Below are 14,140 nucleotides of genomic sequence, written 5' to 3'. Positions count from 1 at the left end.
CATCGGAACATTTGGCGGGGAGAAAAAAGGGGAAAGGGAAAAATAAGCTCCAACATGCGTATATTAATATATTTATATACTTGTAGAAAGTGTGATCACGAAGGTGTGTGCATCCTTTGGGAGTTCTCTGAAGCCTTTGCCATCTTTCCCGCTTTTCTGTCCAAAACCATTGACTTTTTTTTGCCATATGAAGTGGAGTAAAGTGCGCATACAGTGGATATAAAAAGTCTACACACCCCCGTTCAAAGGTTTTTCCTATACAAAATTAAAAAGAAAAAAAATGAGACCAGGATTCATTCAAATGGGAACATTTTCCATCAACAACTCAATTGGAAAAGAAATTTTTTTTCAAGAGGAGAAGTACAAATAAACCAGAGAGATAATGTTGTTGCAAAAGTGCGCACACCCTCTCGGAACTGCGGACGTGGCTGTTTTCGGAATAGACCAATGACGTTCAAACATGTTAAATGGGATTAAGCACACACCATTTAAAGTTAATAAAAAAAAAAAATAAAACATTCAAGTTCTGATGTTCTAGTAGGATTTTCCCGGCATCTTTAGTGCTGATTCCAGCAGAAGCTTGAAGGGTTTTTATCCTACTACTGTCTGCTGTGGTTCAATTGGTAGAGCAGGTCGTCCAGTGACCCACTTTTTATAGAAGTTAAAACACAAAAGCACCAGGGGTTCCAATCCCACCTTTGACACTGACCCCTAAATTGGTCCCAGTGGGCCTTAGCAGCAGCTGCCCACTTGTGTATGTGAGCGTGAATGGGTGAATGTGAGCCTCTGTAAAGCGCTTCGGGCACCGTGAGGGTGTGCACATAGCGCTATATAAGTGCACTCCATTTACTATTTACCATTTGGAAATGTTCATCAGACCATTAAAAAAATCTGCCAAACGCAGGTGGGAAAATGGGTTCTGATATTTTTGAGCCGCTTCCAGTTTTAACACGCCAGTAAAGGTATGAAATTGTGCTCTTGTTTTTAGAACTGTTTTTTCATGTGATTATTTTATAATTACGAGCCATAGAAATGTTTTTTGAATAGAAATCCTGACTGTAATTAGGACTTTTCGACTGCATTTAGCGTAGGTTAGTGATCGGTGTGTTCCGACTCGCGTCAAAATTCAGGTTTACGTCAGTGTCGTGTTTCTGCGGTAAACTGAGGAGACCCCATGTAACTCCATCACCGCATATCTAAACGTCAACATCAAATAAACTTGTTTCATTCAGTGTTATACAAGTAATGTTATAAACATTAAACCTTCCAAATACAATGATAACTGCAAAATAAATAACGTTTCCGGTGCAAAATCTGTTTGTGTTTTTATCAAACACTATCCCGATCTTGCATCCTCCCCTGGTGTCAAACTCCAGGCCTGCGGGCCAGATCTGGCCTGCCACTTCATTTCATGTGGTCTCAGAAAGCCCGGAAATGATTTACGTCAATAGGTCATATACATTTTCATCTTTCTTACCGAATGCTTTTGAAGACAACAGAAAAGGAGAAAAAGAAGTCATTTTTCCTCAGTGTTGTTGATGCAAAATGCATTTTTTGCTACCAAACTCTCTTTTCTTAAGTATTCATGGCTCCATAGTTGCGCACTCAAATATATGCTGGTCACTTTTAATTGTTTTTCATGACCTTTAACTTGGAATTTTAACAAGTTATCCATCAATTTGTTGCTAAAAATGAGACCCTATAAATGCTGGGGGGGGGGGGCTATGCATATGTGATAATGAACACGAAACAGTTTCAGTCATAAGTGCCATCTTTTGAACTTGTTAACATTGTGGAAATCTTAACATTTAGTTCGAGCAGTTGGAAGTTTCTGTTATTTCCATCCAACATACAGGGATACCTGCAAAAAAAAAAAAAAAAAGTCAAATACAATAATAAAAACAAACTGAAGAAAATAATCATTTGTACAAATATCATATTCAATAAAGTATCTTTTGCTTAATGAATAACTACATCGACACTGGAGAGACGCTGCAGGAGTTTGTTTTGAAATAAGTTTATTTTTTTGCTATTACTGTTTTTTATCACTTTCTGATTTATAGTGTGGTATATGATCTTTATTATACACATCATTTCTAACAGCTGTGCTCTAGAATTCATATGCGATATGATATGTCATAATTGTTATTATTATTACGACAAAATTGTTTGTGAACGACTTCATTTCCATTTCCATCGCCATCGTAGAGATCTTTTTGACATTTCTGATTTGATTTATTTTTGGCATAGGGTCTCGCATTACACGACGGACCCACTTGAGTTTTTTTTTATTTTTTATTTTAAGGGGGACGGGGGGTCGGGTGCTGCACCTGTTTTACAATTGTCCTTTTGACAATTTGACAGGGTCAAAAAAAAAAAAGATAAGGTATTTGATGTTGATAAGCTTTTTAATAGCAAATAATATTAATCCAAAGTGACAGGGTCGTCACTGGGTATATACAGGCTTACCCATCTTAACCAGCGATAGTATTATTTGCAATTCTAGTATTATTTGTGGTATAAAATAAAATGCGATCCTTCAACGTTCCCTTGGTTTCAAGCCTAAAACCCTTTTATTATAGACACACATAGAAGAGAAGGTTGGGGACCACTTTACAATAAGCCCATGCGACGCTATGAATTGTTTTATAAATGATGGTATGGAGTTTTCCAAACCATTAATCATGCGTCATAAATTGTGTGGTGTAGGCTGAGTGTGTGGCAGGTAAAGGGTAGTGCCACGTTTTAGTTCTCTTTTACAGCACATCGCTGTAACTATTAATGACGTGTTAACAAATTAATAATAGCCAATTTACCAACATTTATTGACCCTTAATATACAAGAGTACTTATGTTTTGCATAGGATCCCCAATTGTTTCCAAGCAAATTCCCGTAAATGTATGTCAATATATGTATTTAACATCATTAATACTCCAGAGTTGTTTTGAAATCGGTCTAATTGTTTCTTTTGCACGTGCTAAGTAAATTCTCCAGTCAGGCCTTGTGAACTGTAACTTCGACAGTCAAAATGTCAATATTTGTGTCGCCATAGGCCCAATTGATCCTGACGTCACTGTCAAAAATCACACAATGATCAAAAGTTTTTTTTTTTTTTTTTTTTTTTGCATTGAGTTTACATTTACATAAACATAACGGTTTGCACGCGCGCGCTTGCATTGACGGTCAAAAAATGAAAATTGTTGTTGTTGTTTTTTTTGTCGTAATCATGCAGTTAACGACCTGCAAAAACGTTCGTCTCATAGCAAGTCGTTTTTTAGCGTTTTGAGGAAATAAGGGCGGGGGGTGGGGGGGGGGGGGGAGAAAATTAACGAAGAAAAATGGTGCAGTTTCCGTGAACCTTTGCGGTTTATGTGACCACAATCTACGCATTTGTAGCATAGTTTTATTGATATTATTACAGTAAGTTAACAAAGACTATTTATTTTTTAAATATATTTGTTTATATATATTCATCAATGTTTCGGTTTTAAATTGGAGTTGTTGTTTTTTTTTTTTGTTAATATGATTCAATTTATTTAAAAAAAAAAATAATACTAAAAAAAAAAAAAAAAAATCATGAACGTCGATGAGAGCGATTGACGTAGCACGTGACTCCAAACGGCAAACTTCGCTTGTCGTTTGGGTTCTTGCAACAATAAGTTGATGTACGCGAGAGCGGCTGGAATGAGGAGAGAAGGTGGGGGGGGGGGGGGGGAATGCGCAAGCGCTCGATTCCAAAACATGTTGCGTCGATATTCCTCCTCCTCCTCTTCCTCCTCCTCCTCCTCCTCCTCCTCCTCCTCCTCCTCTTCGTCGTCGTGGTGTATTTTTTTCCTGCAGCCGCGCAGCCAAAGGTTTGACTTCGTAGCCGAGGGAGAGCCGCTGACTCACACGCGCACGCACGCGGGGCCCGTCGAGGCGCACGCGTGTCATGTGGTGCCAGCAGCGGTCACATGGGCCGCTCCGGGGCTAGACCTGGATCTCACTCGCGCGCGTCAGCTCGGGAGGTCCCGCGCGGCTCAGTCGCTGCAGCTCACTCGCTCGGCGACGATGCGAGGATGCGCCCGCGCTGAAGGACGGCGACAATATGGATTTTGATCCTTCCAATATGTATCTACCCAGCTGCACCTACTACGTCCCCGGGGCGGACTTCGCGGCTCTCCCGCACTACCTGGCCCAGGGTCAGCCCTCCTGCCCGGTGGCGTACTCGTACCAGTCGTCGGCTCTTCCTCAGGTTCCGTCCGTCAGGGATGTGGCGTTCAGGGACTACGCCGTGGACGGCTCGGCCAAGTGGCACCACGGAAGGGGGGGTCTCCCGCACTGCTACGCCGACGACGGCTGGACCGGCCCGACCCCCCGCGGGGCGGACGCGCCGGGGAAAGTCGTCTCGCCCTCCGGCTCCTCGACGACGACCGCGCCGGGAGGCTTCGCGCACGGCGGCGCGTCCAGGAACGGCGTCTTGCCGCAGGCTTTCGACCAATTCTTCGACTCGACCTACGGCGGCCAGGAGCACGGAGCCACGCTGAGCCAGGGCAGGCCGGGCGCGGCGAGGAGCGGCCCCGCTCCGGCTCCTCGAGCTCCGGGCTCGGACACGGCGGAGAGCTGCAGCCCCAAGTCGTCGCCGGGCCTCGGCGAGGACGGGAGCGCGAAGGGCGGCGGTGAGTACCGGGCCGGCCCGCCGTGTCACTCTCGCTCACTCCCCCTCTTATAAAAGACAACATTTTATTTGCTCGTTTTATACACTCTTAACGTTTATGGAGGACCCCGACAAGCACGCACACACGCACACACGCACACACAAACACACACACACACACACACACACACGAAAAAAAGTATAAACGACAAGATCACGTGCTTGGGCTTGAAATTGGCCGTGAGCAGTTTCAAGTCAAGCTACTTTTCCGCTCGTTCGATACTCGTAGCTCCTTCGGTCAGCTATTTTCGCGGCACACAAAATGCACAAATTCACATTATCCACCTCACGTCTACATATTAATAAACATTAACATAAAGAGTGACTCACTTAGCCAATAATAATAATTATTTTTTTTTTTTTTTGCGTATCATTATCAACCATTTGAAAGGCACTTACTCACATTCTCAGTCTTTTATCGCCTGGAAGAATAACTGAAACGTTTACCACTTTTCACGCCCTTTCCACAGCTTTGATTGTCAACAACTTGTAAACGTTCTACTTTTCGAATTCTTGCGCATCAAATGCGTGCAAATCGCCGCTTTCCTCGTGTTTATCTGACATTTTGGTATTTATTTAATGTTACCGACCAACACCAAAACAAGAGCTTTAACGCTAAATATGCAAATCGCACTTATTTCTACGGTGATGGTCAGCAATAAAAACTTTCTAAATATTACTAAACAACTTAAACATTGGGTTTCGCTGGACATAATACGCAAAGTGATCTGTTTGTTTTTTTTGTAGCACATTCTCAACAATAAAAAAAAAAGTCTCTTTTATATACAAATAAAGCGCTTAAACATCCAGTTAACTGCCAAATAAACTCAAATATTTACTTTTACTCGCAGCCTCGCTCGATAGTCTTTCAAATTCAAACTTTTGAAAGTCTTTTGTGGCTGTTAATTAGCTACTTACGCAAGGGAATCACCGTTCAAACTCGACCACTTTGCCCCATCGCAACCATTTCGAAAAGCCAGCGAGGCGTTTAATCCAATTTTTAAACCTCTGTTTATAATTTCATGAGCAATATGTGTACACATCGACTGTGGTTTCATCCGCAGCTGGCCTCACCACCATGCGGACTGATATACATGCAACACTGTGAAACCTAAAGCGGACTATAAAAATTTCAAAAAAGAAAGAAAAAAGCTGCACTTGATACTACTATGCTTCTAAAAGCGATGATTTGAAAGTGATTATTATATGATTTTTTGTTGTTGTTTTTAATTCACCACGTCAGTGTTTGCGACACAATCCTCACATCTCGGCCCTGCGAATATCCAACGGAACTTTCTTCTTTTATCGCCACGATCAGGTGTCCAGAAGACGCGCAAGAAAAGATGCCCGTACTCCAAATATCAAATCAGGGAGCTGGAGAGGGAGTTCTTCTTCAGCGTTTACATCAACAAGGAGAAGCGGCTGCAGCTTTCCCGGATGCTCAACTTGACTGACCGACAGGTGAAAATCTGGTTTCAGAACAGGAGGATGAAGGAGAAGAAACTCAACAGAGACCGTTTACAGTACTACACCAGCAACCCCCTGCTATAAAACATGGACGCCAAACACCTGCACGACTCCGATGGAAACTCTTCAAAAGTCCAAACAGTTTCTCATTAAACGTCCCATCCTCGCTCTCTCTTATTATTATTATTATTATTATTATTATTATTATTATTGTGACAAAAAAAATGCTCTTATGTTCATCCCCCAATTTGTATGCTCACATTTACGCGCACGCACGGACTGGAATTGTTTTATTCGTTCTTTTAATATTCTATTGTGCAAATACAGTATATATCTCTATATCTCTCTCTCTCTATCTATCTATCTATATAAATATATATATATATATATATATATATATATATATATATATATATATATATTGCATATTGTGAAATGACTGGAAGTGATTTTTTTGTATGTGCTGTTCTCATGTGTTTTAGGCTGCTGCTGTTGTAGATGACATTCAGTCATATTGAACATCTCCTTGATATATATATATATATATATATATATATATATATACTATATATAATCCCACCCACCCCCTTCCCCAAAATCCCCGCAATGAAACTAACCCCCTTATTTTTGTTTTATATTGCAGCACGTATGCAAAATGCTTCTCTCTCGAGCTTGTGTAACAGGATCTGCTGCATCTTTTAATTTGATATCCGTTACAAAGAGCTCGGTCGTTTCCTGCAAGCTGATTTCTGACCTAGCATGCCTGTTAGCGGATAGAAAAGGAAAAAAAGAAAAAAAGAAAAAAAATCCCCACGTTTTAGTGATAAATAGTCTGTTTTGTGTAATTTGGAAGTTACCATCTAAATATGCGAAATGTCTTTCTCATGCTCTGATTTCTGTTTATTCAGCAAAACACTACCTGTGCACAGATTCCTCAAACGATTTATTCCCCCCCCCCCCCCCAAAAAAAAGAAAATCTACATTTAAAGATGTAAAAATTAGGCTTTCCCTCAGAATCAGGTTTCTAAAAAAAAGAGCTTGAATAGCCTGCCATAAGGTAATATGGCTTCCTTATACCGTCCATCCTGTGAGACTCCCAGGAATTCCGCTTTGATTGCTGCACATCCTCCCAGTTGCTCCAGTAACTTGGCCATAAAAAAGAAAAAAAAAAAAAAAAAAAAAAAAAAAAAAAAAAGGCGGACTCGTCTGGAGCATTTGGAGTGGAGTGCAATAAAGCGTCTGAGAACCAAGGTTATTAACTGCGACTGCAAGGAGGCCTGCGAAACAAGAGGTGCCGCAACACCGAAGGCGACGGGCTCCTCTTGCTGCAGCATCAGCACAACAGGCTTTTTCTTTTTTCTTTCTTTTTTTTTTTTTTTTGTTTGTTTTTTTTTGCAGGAATATTCTGCATTTTTCCCCCCTGTCTTGTTGCTCGTGTTGTGGCGCAGTGGCAAGGCCTTTCCGTTGTCGGCCACCGGAGGGCGCTCCACCGATCAATGTCAATGCCGTTTGATTCTTTCAGATTAAAGACTCGGGCGTTGACGCCTTCAGGTAAGAACACGATCTCATGACTGCTCATTGCAAAAATATATATATATATATTGTGTGTGTGTGTGTGTGTGTGTGTGTGTGTGCGTGTGTTTGGAAAAACACAATGGAGGCAGTCATCCTTGCCGATAATGTTATCAAGCAATCAAAGCAGTATTGAGCTGATTGCAGCATGCAGATTGTGACTCGAGATTGTGCAAAAAAAAAAAAAAAAAAAAAAAAATGTTATGGCCTTGTCAACGACATCCAATTTTTCACTTCTCAACCGCAACACTTGTAAATACTGAATTGGATTCGTAGTGTTGATTTTTATGTGATCACATGATATTGTTATTATTATTATTGTTATTATTGCCTGTGTCTGTTGACATTTATTTTGTAGGGTAACTCAAGGCAAATCCACTAACAGACGTGTAATGATGCAAAAAGAGCAAAATGTTGGTGATAAAAATCAAAAGCTTATCATCCATCATACATGACACCTTAACAGCTCCCGGTAAATAATAATAATAATAATAATAATAATAATAATAATGATTAAATATGTGCAACTGCACATATTTGGTTTAAATAGAGTTGTGCTGGTGGAAGTTTTAAGATGTGTACTTGTAATCTTGAAGGAAAACTTCAGGCAAAACACATTTATTGTGTTTTTATTTGTATTCGATTTGAACTAAGGCCATTCAGAAATGCACTATAATTAAACAAAACATAAAGGAAATAAGGAGATGGTCGCCCTTCAGTCATATTTTCCACAAAATTGCTCAAATTCTGCCGGGATATGTAAATTGATGAGCACAACTATATTTAAACGTTTTTGTTTTGTTTTGTTTTGTTTCATATTTTCAATATAAGTTTTGTTGTCACCTAAAAACGATGCAAACTACTAAATATAAATCGTTATAGAATAGAATCCAGTATGAATGAACAAAATCAACATCATGATTAGCATTTTTTTTTTTTTTTTTTTTAATATAAAATTAAAACCAACCAAAACCACATTTAGTTGGAATCGGGGCGTTTTCCCTAACTCGTGCACACAAATCGAATTAAATTGAAGAAAGTTGTGTTCATAGTTTGAAATCCACAATTTACTGTGACTGTCTGCCCTTCAAAAATCACGGATTAATTAAAATTCTGTCATACAAAATACAAATGTACGAATAACGTTAACTAACTATAAAAGAAACTAAAATTTTTTTTTTTAAAAAAGAGTCAATCACAAAAGGCAAACGGAAGTTGGGAGAACTTTTTGAGACAATTATGTGTCATAATTCCTTGATGATGTTTAAGAGGGTGATAATATCTTTGTTAAAACGAAATATTTTATATATGTATATATATATATATATATATATATATATATATATATATATATATTTATTTATTTATTTATTTATATAACATAACGTTGAAGTGAGGCAAATGTCAATATTTTAAACATATATCAATGTTGTTTTTTAGTCCGTTTGATGTGCGTCCACGCACTAAATGTTTTCGTTGACTTGTCAATGCGACTGCAGCATTTTACACACACGTGAGGAACTGTTGCGCGTGGACAAGTCGATTTTCTTCCACGAAGAGAAGTTGAAGGCCAAAAAGGAGGTCAAAGGTCCTCCCCTGTGGAAGGCACCGAGGACCTTTTGCAAGTATGATTCACCGTCATGCACCTTTACTGCTCCTTTTTTTTTTTTTTTTTTTTTTTTTTTTTTTAAACAATGCTGTAAAAGCGGCCATAAAGCAACGCATGACCTTTTTATTTGTTTGTTTGTTTTTTTGCAGCTTTTCAGCAGCAGCTTCAGTTCAGACGATGTGTTCACGGTTCAAGATCCCCTTATTCAAATCATGATATTTTACCCACAATCCAATGTACATTTTTTTTTTGGTGCACTTTTCTTGACTTAACCTTATAACAAAATATACGACAGAGAAGCTCGGCTCGGCTCGGCTCGGCTCGGCTCGGCTCGGCTCGGCTCGGCTGGGCTGGGCTGGCCGGGGAGGAGCCTGCAGCCCGCCTGCTCTTGTAATTGGCTGCGCGCTGCGGCGACTATTCCTAATTATTCAGCAATGTTTTGCCCAAGCAATGTCGGGCAGAAAGGGCGATCTCCAGCCGAGCACAGCCATGACATGTCCCAACAACCAGGCTGCCAATCCCTTTTTCGTGGACTCGCTTATCAACGTCAGGGGCGATGCGGGCTCTTATTACCACAGCAACGGCGTGTATCTGCCGCCGGAATACTCCTACGGACTCCCCGGAGGCTTCGCCGGCATCGCCAAGCGCGGCGAGGGGAGCGCGCCGAGCGGGGTCCCGGCTTCCGCGCCCTACGCTCCCGGGATGGAGACGTGGCTGGAGGCGTCTCGCCCGTGCAGGGTGGAGCAGCAGCACGCGAGCCAGCAGTGCTCCTTCTCCGCCGCCGTCAAGGAGGAGAACGCCTACTGCCTCTACGAGTCCAACAAATGCCCCAAAGGAGCCGCGGTGGAGGACGGCGCCTTCCCCGGGGCGTCGTGTCCGCTCACCGGCGGCGGCACCGTGCCCGTGCCGGGCTACTTCCGCCTGTCGCAGACCTACGCCTCCTCCGGGCTCTACCACCAAGCCCAGCCGAGCGTCCATAACTTCCCACCGCAGAGATCCCCCCGTGCGCCCGCCGCTTCCTGCGGGCCGCGGGAGAGCCGCGAGGCGGCGCCGGCCTCGGAGCCCCGCGTCGCCCCGGCCAGAGAGGAGGACGGCCGGCTGTCCACCGATGACGGCTCGTCGTCCCCGGAGGCTGCGGACGAGTGTGAAGAAAAGCCCGCAAAAGGTGCACAATCGCCACACGTCTGCGTCATTTATTTGCATGTACGAATAGAAAGAGTGCAAAACAGTGGTCATTAGAAAACGAATTCTGCTATAAAAGAACAACAATGGCACAATTACCACATTGTGAATATTACACGCATTGTGCATCAATCTTACTGTTTTTTTTTTTTTTTGTGCTGCAGCTGCATCCAAACTAGTCACATCTTTTTTTTTGTTTTTTTTTTTTGGAACACCCACAAGACAGACAAACAGATACAAAGTCCTATTGTATCACATTTGGTCTTGTGGCTTGCCTGGGAGTGCTTCCAGCACAGCATACGTGCAGAAGCTTTTGTGTTTTATGTCTTAATAACAGACGAATTTGCATGCATGGGGAAGTGTTCAGCACAAAGTTTAGTAGTCAAACAAACAGCACTTGTCAGTGCATGGATTTTGGATGATTTTATGCTTTGGATCTGTTGTTCCTTTCCAGCAAATGAATGGATCGTCATGTACGGGAATATAGTGAAAACGTGCAATCATCAGTAGCGTGCGCGCAATGTAGTATCATTCGCGAAATATGTACTTCATGTAACATTTCACATCAACGTCAAGGCTAAAGGGAAAACATATGTTGGAGGATATTGAAAACGAGAGCACAATTGCATTGGATGGACGCGTCTTTCCATTTCCAAAATGACGTCTTGTACATATTTGCATATGTTCCGAGTCGTTCACACCTGTTGGCCTTTTTTTTATGTATGCATTTATTTATTTGTTTGTTTATTTTGGGTGGGTGTGGCGGGGCTGGGGGTGGGTGTTGCAGATGCTGGCAAAGCGGAGGGTCCGGCAAACTGGCTGACGGCCAAAAGCGGCCGGAAGAAGCGTTGCCCGTACACCAAGCACCAGACTCTGGAGCTGGAGAAGGAGTTCCTCTTCAACATGTACCTGACCAGGGAGCGGCGCCTGGAGATCAGCCGCAGCGTGCACCTCACCGACAGGCAAGTGAAAATCTGGTTCCAGAACAGGAGGATGAAACTGAAAAAAATGAGCCGGGAGAACAGGATCCGGGAGCTGTCCGGAAACTTCGCTTTCTCCTGAGACTTGCGAGGCGGACGCGAACGCATCTTCATCCCACCGGACTGCAGGGAGAATCGACAGGAACCCCCCCCCCCCCCCCCCCCCCCATCCCGCCCCTCCACCCCCACACCCGACCCGCCGGGCCCCCTCTATCCAAGGCTAACTTATTAAATGTTATGATTTCCGCTTTTCATCGTCGTGGATGTGTATTTATATCAATGACATTTGTAACCGTTGTGTTTGCAATGTTCACCAATGTGACCGCAATGTACATAATGTATAGTGAAAGCGTTGCTATGTGCATGCAGAATTATACCCAGTCGGTGTTAGTAAGAGATTTGAGTCAGAGTATTTGCACACTTTTGCTGGTCATCATCAGCATCATCATCATCATCATCATCATCATCATCATCATCATCATCATCATCATCATAATAAAAAAAAAACAACAATCCTTACAAATGCCAACTCTTTACTTCTTTGACAAAATACACGCTGTATCAATACACGCCGATTAATATTGCACATTTCCCAATAAATGCATCTTTTTTTTTATTATTATTAGCATGACAATAAACCGCACTTCATATCGTAATTCCTCATTGCACAATGTTAAAATGCATTTTCATTGCTAATGACACATTATTATTATTATTTGAATGTATGGCATGATGTTAAAATGTATTTTAAAATCGTAGTGACACACTCCATCTTTTATATTACGGCTGTGCTCAAAAGTTTTCATAATTTTCATAATATTTGTTAAATATTGAAAACAAAATTTTTTTGGGGGGGGGGGCTGGGAAATACGTGACTGATGACTGAAGGAGGGCTATCTCATTATTTTCTTCATTGCTATGTTTTGTTGAATGATTTTGCTGCCTTTGTATTGGAATTAGAAATTTGATTCAGAATTTTTTTTTTTAAATAATAAAAGCATGTTTTTGCTTGATCACTCATGTTTTCTTTGAATAGTGGTACACATTTGAGAAATTCTCGCCAGGGTTTGTAAACTTATGAGCACAGCTGTTAACTCCCAGTGACGAAAATGTTCAAATGTGTCTTTTATCACGAATTCCTACTTCACGGCACAAGCCAAACGTTTCTGTTATAGTTACTCCAAAAATATGGTCAAATGCATTTTAATTTCCAATGTTAGAGAATAGTAACTCCCAATGACAAAAACGTTCAAATCCATATTTGATCATAATTCCTAGATTCTATATGTTAAGATACATCTGATTGCGGTAACTCCCAGTGTGTGTTAAAATGCATTTTAATTCCCAAATGACACAATATTCAAATGCATATACATGTTAGGTTAACTCCCAACATATAGAATGTTAAAATCCGTCTTTAATTATCATAATGTTAAAATGCATCATGACTCCCAGTGTCTCCATGTTCAAATACATATTTTATAGTAAGTCCAAATGACTCAGTGCTCAAATGCATTTTATTTCCCAACGACTAAAATGATTAAAGGCTTATGTTATGATTATCTCCCGATGACAAAAAAAAAAAAAAAAAAAAAAAAATTGCAATTCCTCATGCTAAAACGCATCTGTGACATACTCCCAAAAACACGATTCTAAGATCGTAACACGCAAACCATGCATACAACGGCACACAAAATGCATATTTAATAGTTACCGCAATCACGCCAATAATAAAATGCATTTGAATTCTCGATGTCTGATTGTTGCTTGTGCATCTAATTCCCAATGTTAAGTGCATCTGTCGTAATTCCCTGCAATGCAGGCCACAATGTTGCAATGTATTTTATTTTATTTTATTTTATTTTATTCCCCCGCCCCCCTACGAAGAAGAGGAGAGCGTGGGCTGTGGAGTGGTTTAGGTAGTCTCATGTTGTTGGGCTATATATGAACTTTTGTCCCACAACAGGAAACTGCCTTGATTACCTCAGTAAAAACTCGCCGCGTATCGTGCAAAAAGTGACTTTCTATTCATTAGCCACTGTACTTATCAATAATTTGGCAGCAAGCAAATAAAACGCATTACTCCCACAAGCGCCGTATTATGTTTTATTGTTGTGCGTAAAAGCGATCCTCGGTATTAATTACGCGTCTCTGTGGGTTTTGTCACAGTGACGTCACGTCCATTTAGCCGCTATTTTATTCCACGGCGATTTAAAAAAAAAAAAAAATATATTATTTATTTTTATTTATGTTATTTTTTTTGCCTACAATTTAAGAGAAGCCATTCGAATGGGCATGATTTGCACAGAAGAAGGTTCTTGCAGGCTGAGCACAGACAAGGCCTCGGTTATGATCATTGCAGTCTGCGAGCAGTTGCCCCGCCGTAGGAAACGCCGGATGCGTCTGCTTTGCGCCTCAGAAAGGAAACAAAGGCCAAGCTTTATTGGGGCACATTTAGCTTAGACAGCCAGGTTGTAACCTGAAGAAAAACAACCCCAATTGCCCGTGATAAAAGGGGGCCGTTATGGCACCCAAATAACCTCGCCCCGACTTCCCTGGATGGGCCCGAGGAGAGCAAGCAAGCCTTCAGACGTGAGCGATGTAGGAGGGGGGTGGGGGGGCATCTTGGAAAC

At 41.5% G+C, this 14,140-nt stretch overlaps 2 protein-coding genes across 2 annotated transcripts; both read left to right on the top strand.

The window, feature by feature from the left end:
• Nucleotides 1-3,817: 3,817 nt before the first annotated feature.
• Nucleotides 3,818-6,517, top strand: hoxa11b (homeobox A11b). The gene is made up of 2 exons (XM_061777791.1): nucleotides 3,818-4,659; nucleotides 6,016-6,517. The coding sequence occupies exons 1-2, from the start codon at nucleotides 4,089-4,091 to the stop codon at nucleotides 6,246-6,248; spliced, it is 804 nt and encodes a 267-aa protein (XP_061633775.1). The 5' UTR covers nucleotides 3,818-4,088; the 3' UTR covers nucleotides 6,249-6,517.
• A 240-nt stretch (nucleotides 6,518-6,757) lies between these two features.
• Nucleotides 6,758-11,657, top strand: hoxa10b (homeobox A10b). Its single transcript, XM_061777734.1, has 4 exons — nucleotides 6,758-7,715; nucleotides 9,236-9,361; nucleotides 9,495-10,510; nucleotides 11,315-11,657. Exons 3-4 carry the CDS (start codon nucleotides 9,796-9,798, stop codon nucleotides 11,587-11,589), a joined length of 990 nt encoding a protein of 329 aa, XP_061633718.1. The 5' UTR covers nucleotides 6,758-7,715; nucleotides 9,236-9,361; nucleotides 9,495-9,795; the 3' UTR covers nucleotides 11,590-11,657.
• Nucleotides 11,658-14,140: the final 2,483 nt, after the last annotated feature.

The sequence above is a fragment of the Phyllopteryx taeniolatus genome, chromosome 6 (assembly GCF_024500385.1).
Source record: "Phyllopteryx taeniolatus isolate TA_2022b chromosome 6, UOR_Ptae_1.2, whole genome shotgun sequence".
Lineage (NCBI taxonomy): Eukaryota > Metazoa > Chordata > Actinopteri > Syngnathiformes > Syngnathidae > Phyllopteryx > Phyllopteryx taeniolatus.
This window is presented reverse-complemented; position numbering and strand designations above follow the sequence as displayed.

Coding starts and splice junctions, on each gene's coding strand:
- hoxa11b (XM_061777791.1), top strand. CDS start 4,089: ATGGATTTTGATCCTTCCAATATGTATCTACCCAGCTGCACCTACTAC. Junction 4,660..6,015: donor CGGGAGCGCGAAGGGCGGCG/GTGAGTACCGGG, acceptor CGCCACGATCAG/GTGTCCAGAAGACGCGCAAG.
- hoxa10b (XM_061777734.1), top strand. CDS start 9,796: ATGTCGGGCAGAAAGGGCGATCTCCAGCCGAGCACAGCCATGACATGT. Junction 10,511..11,314: donor TGAAGAAAAGCCCGCAAAAG/GTGCACAATCGC, acceptor TGGGTGTTGCAG/ATGCTGGCAAAGCGGAGGGT.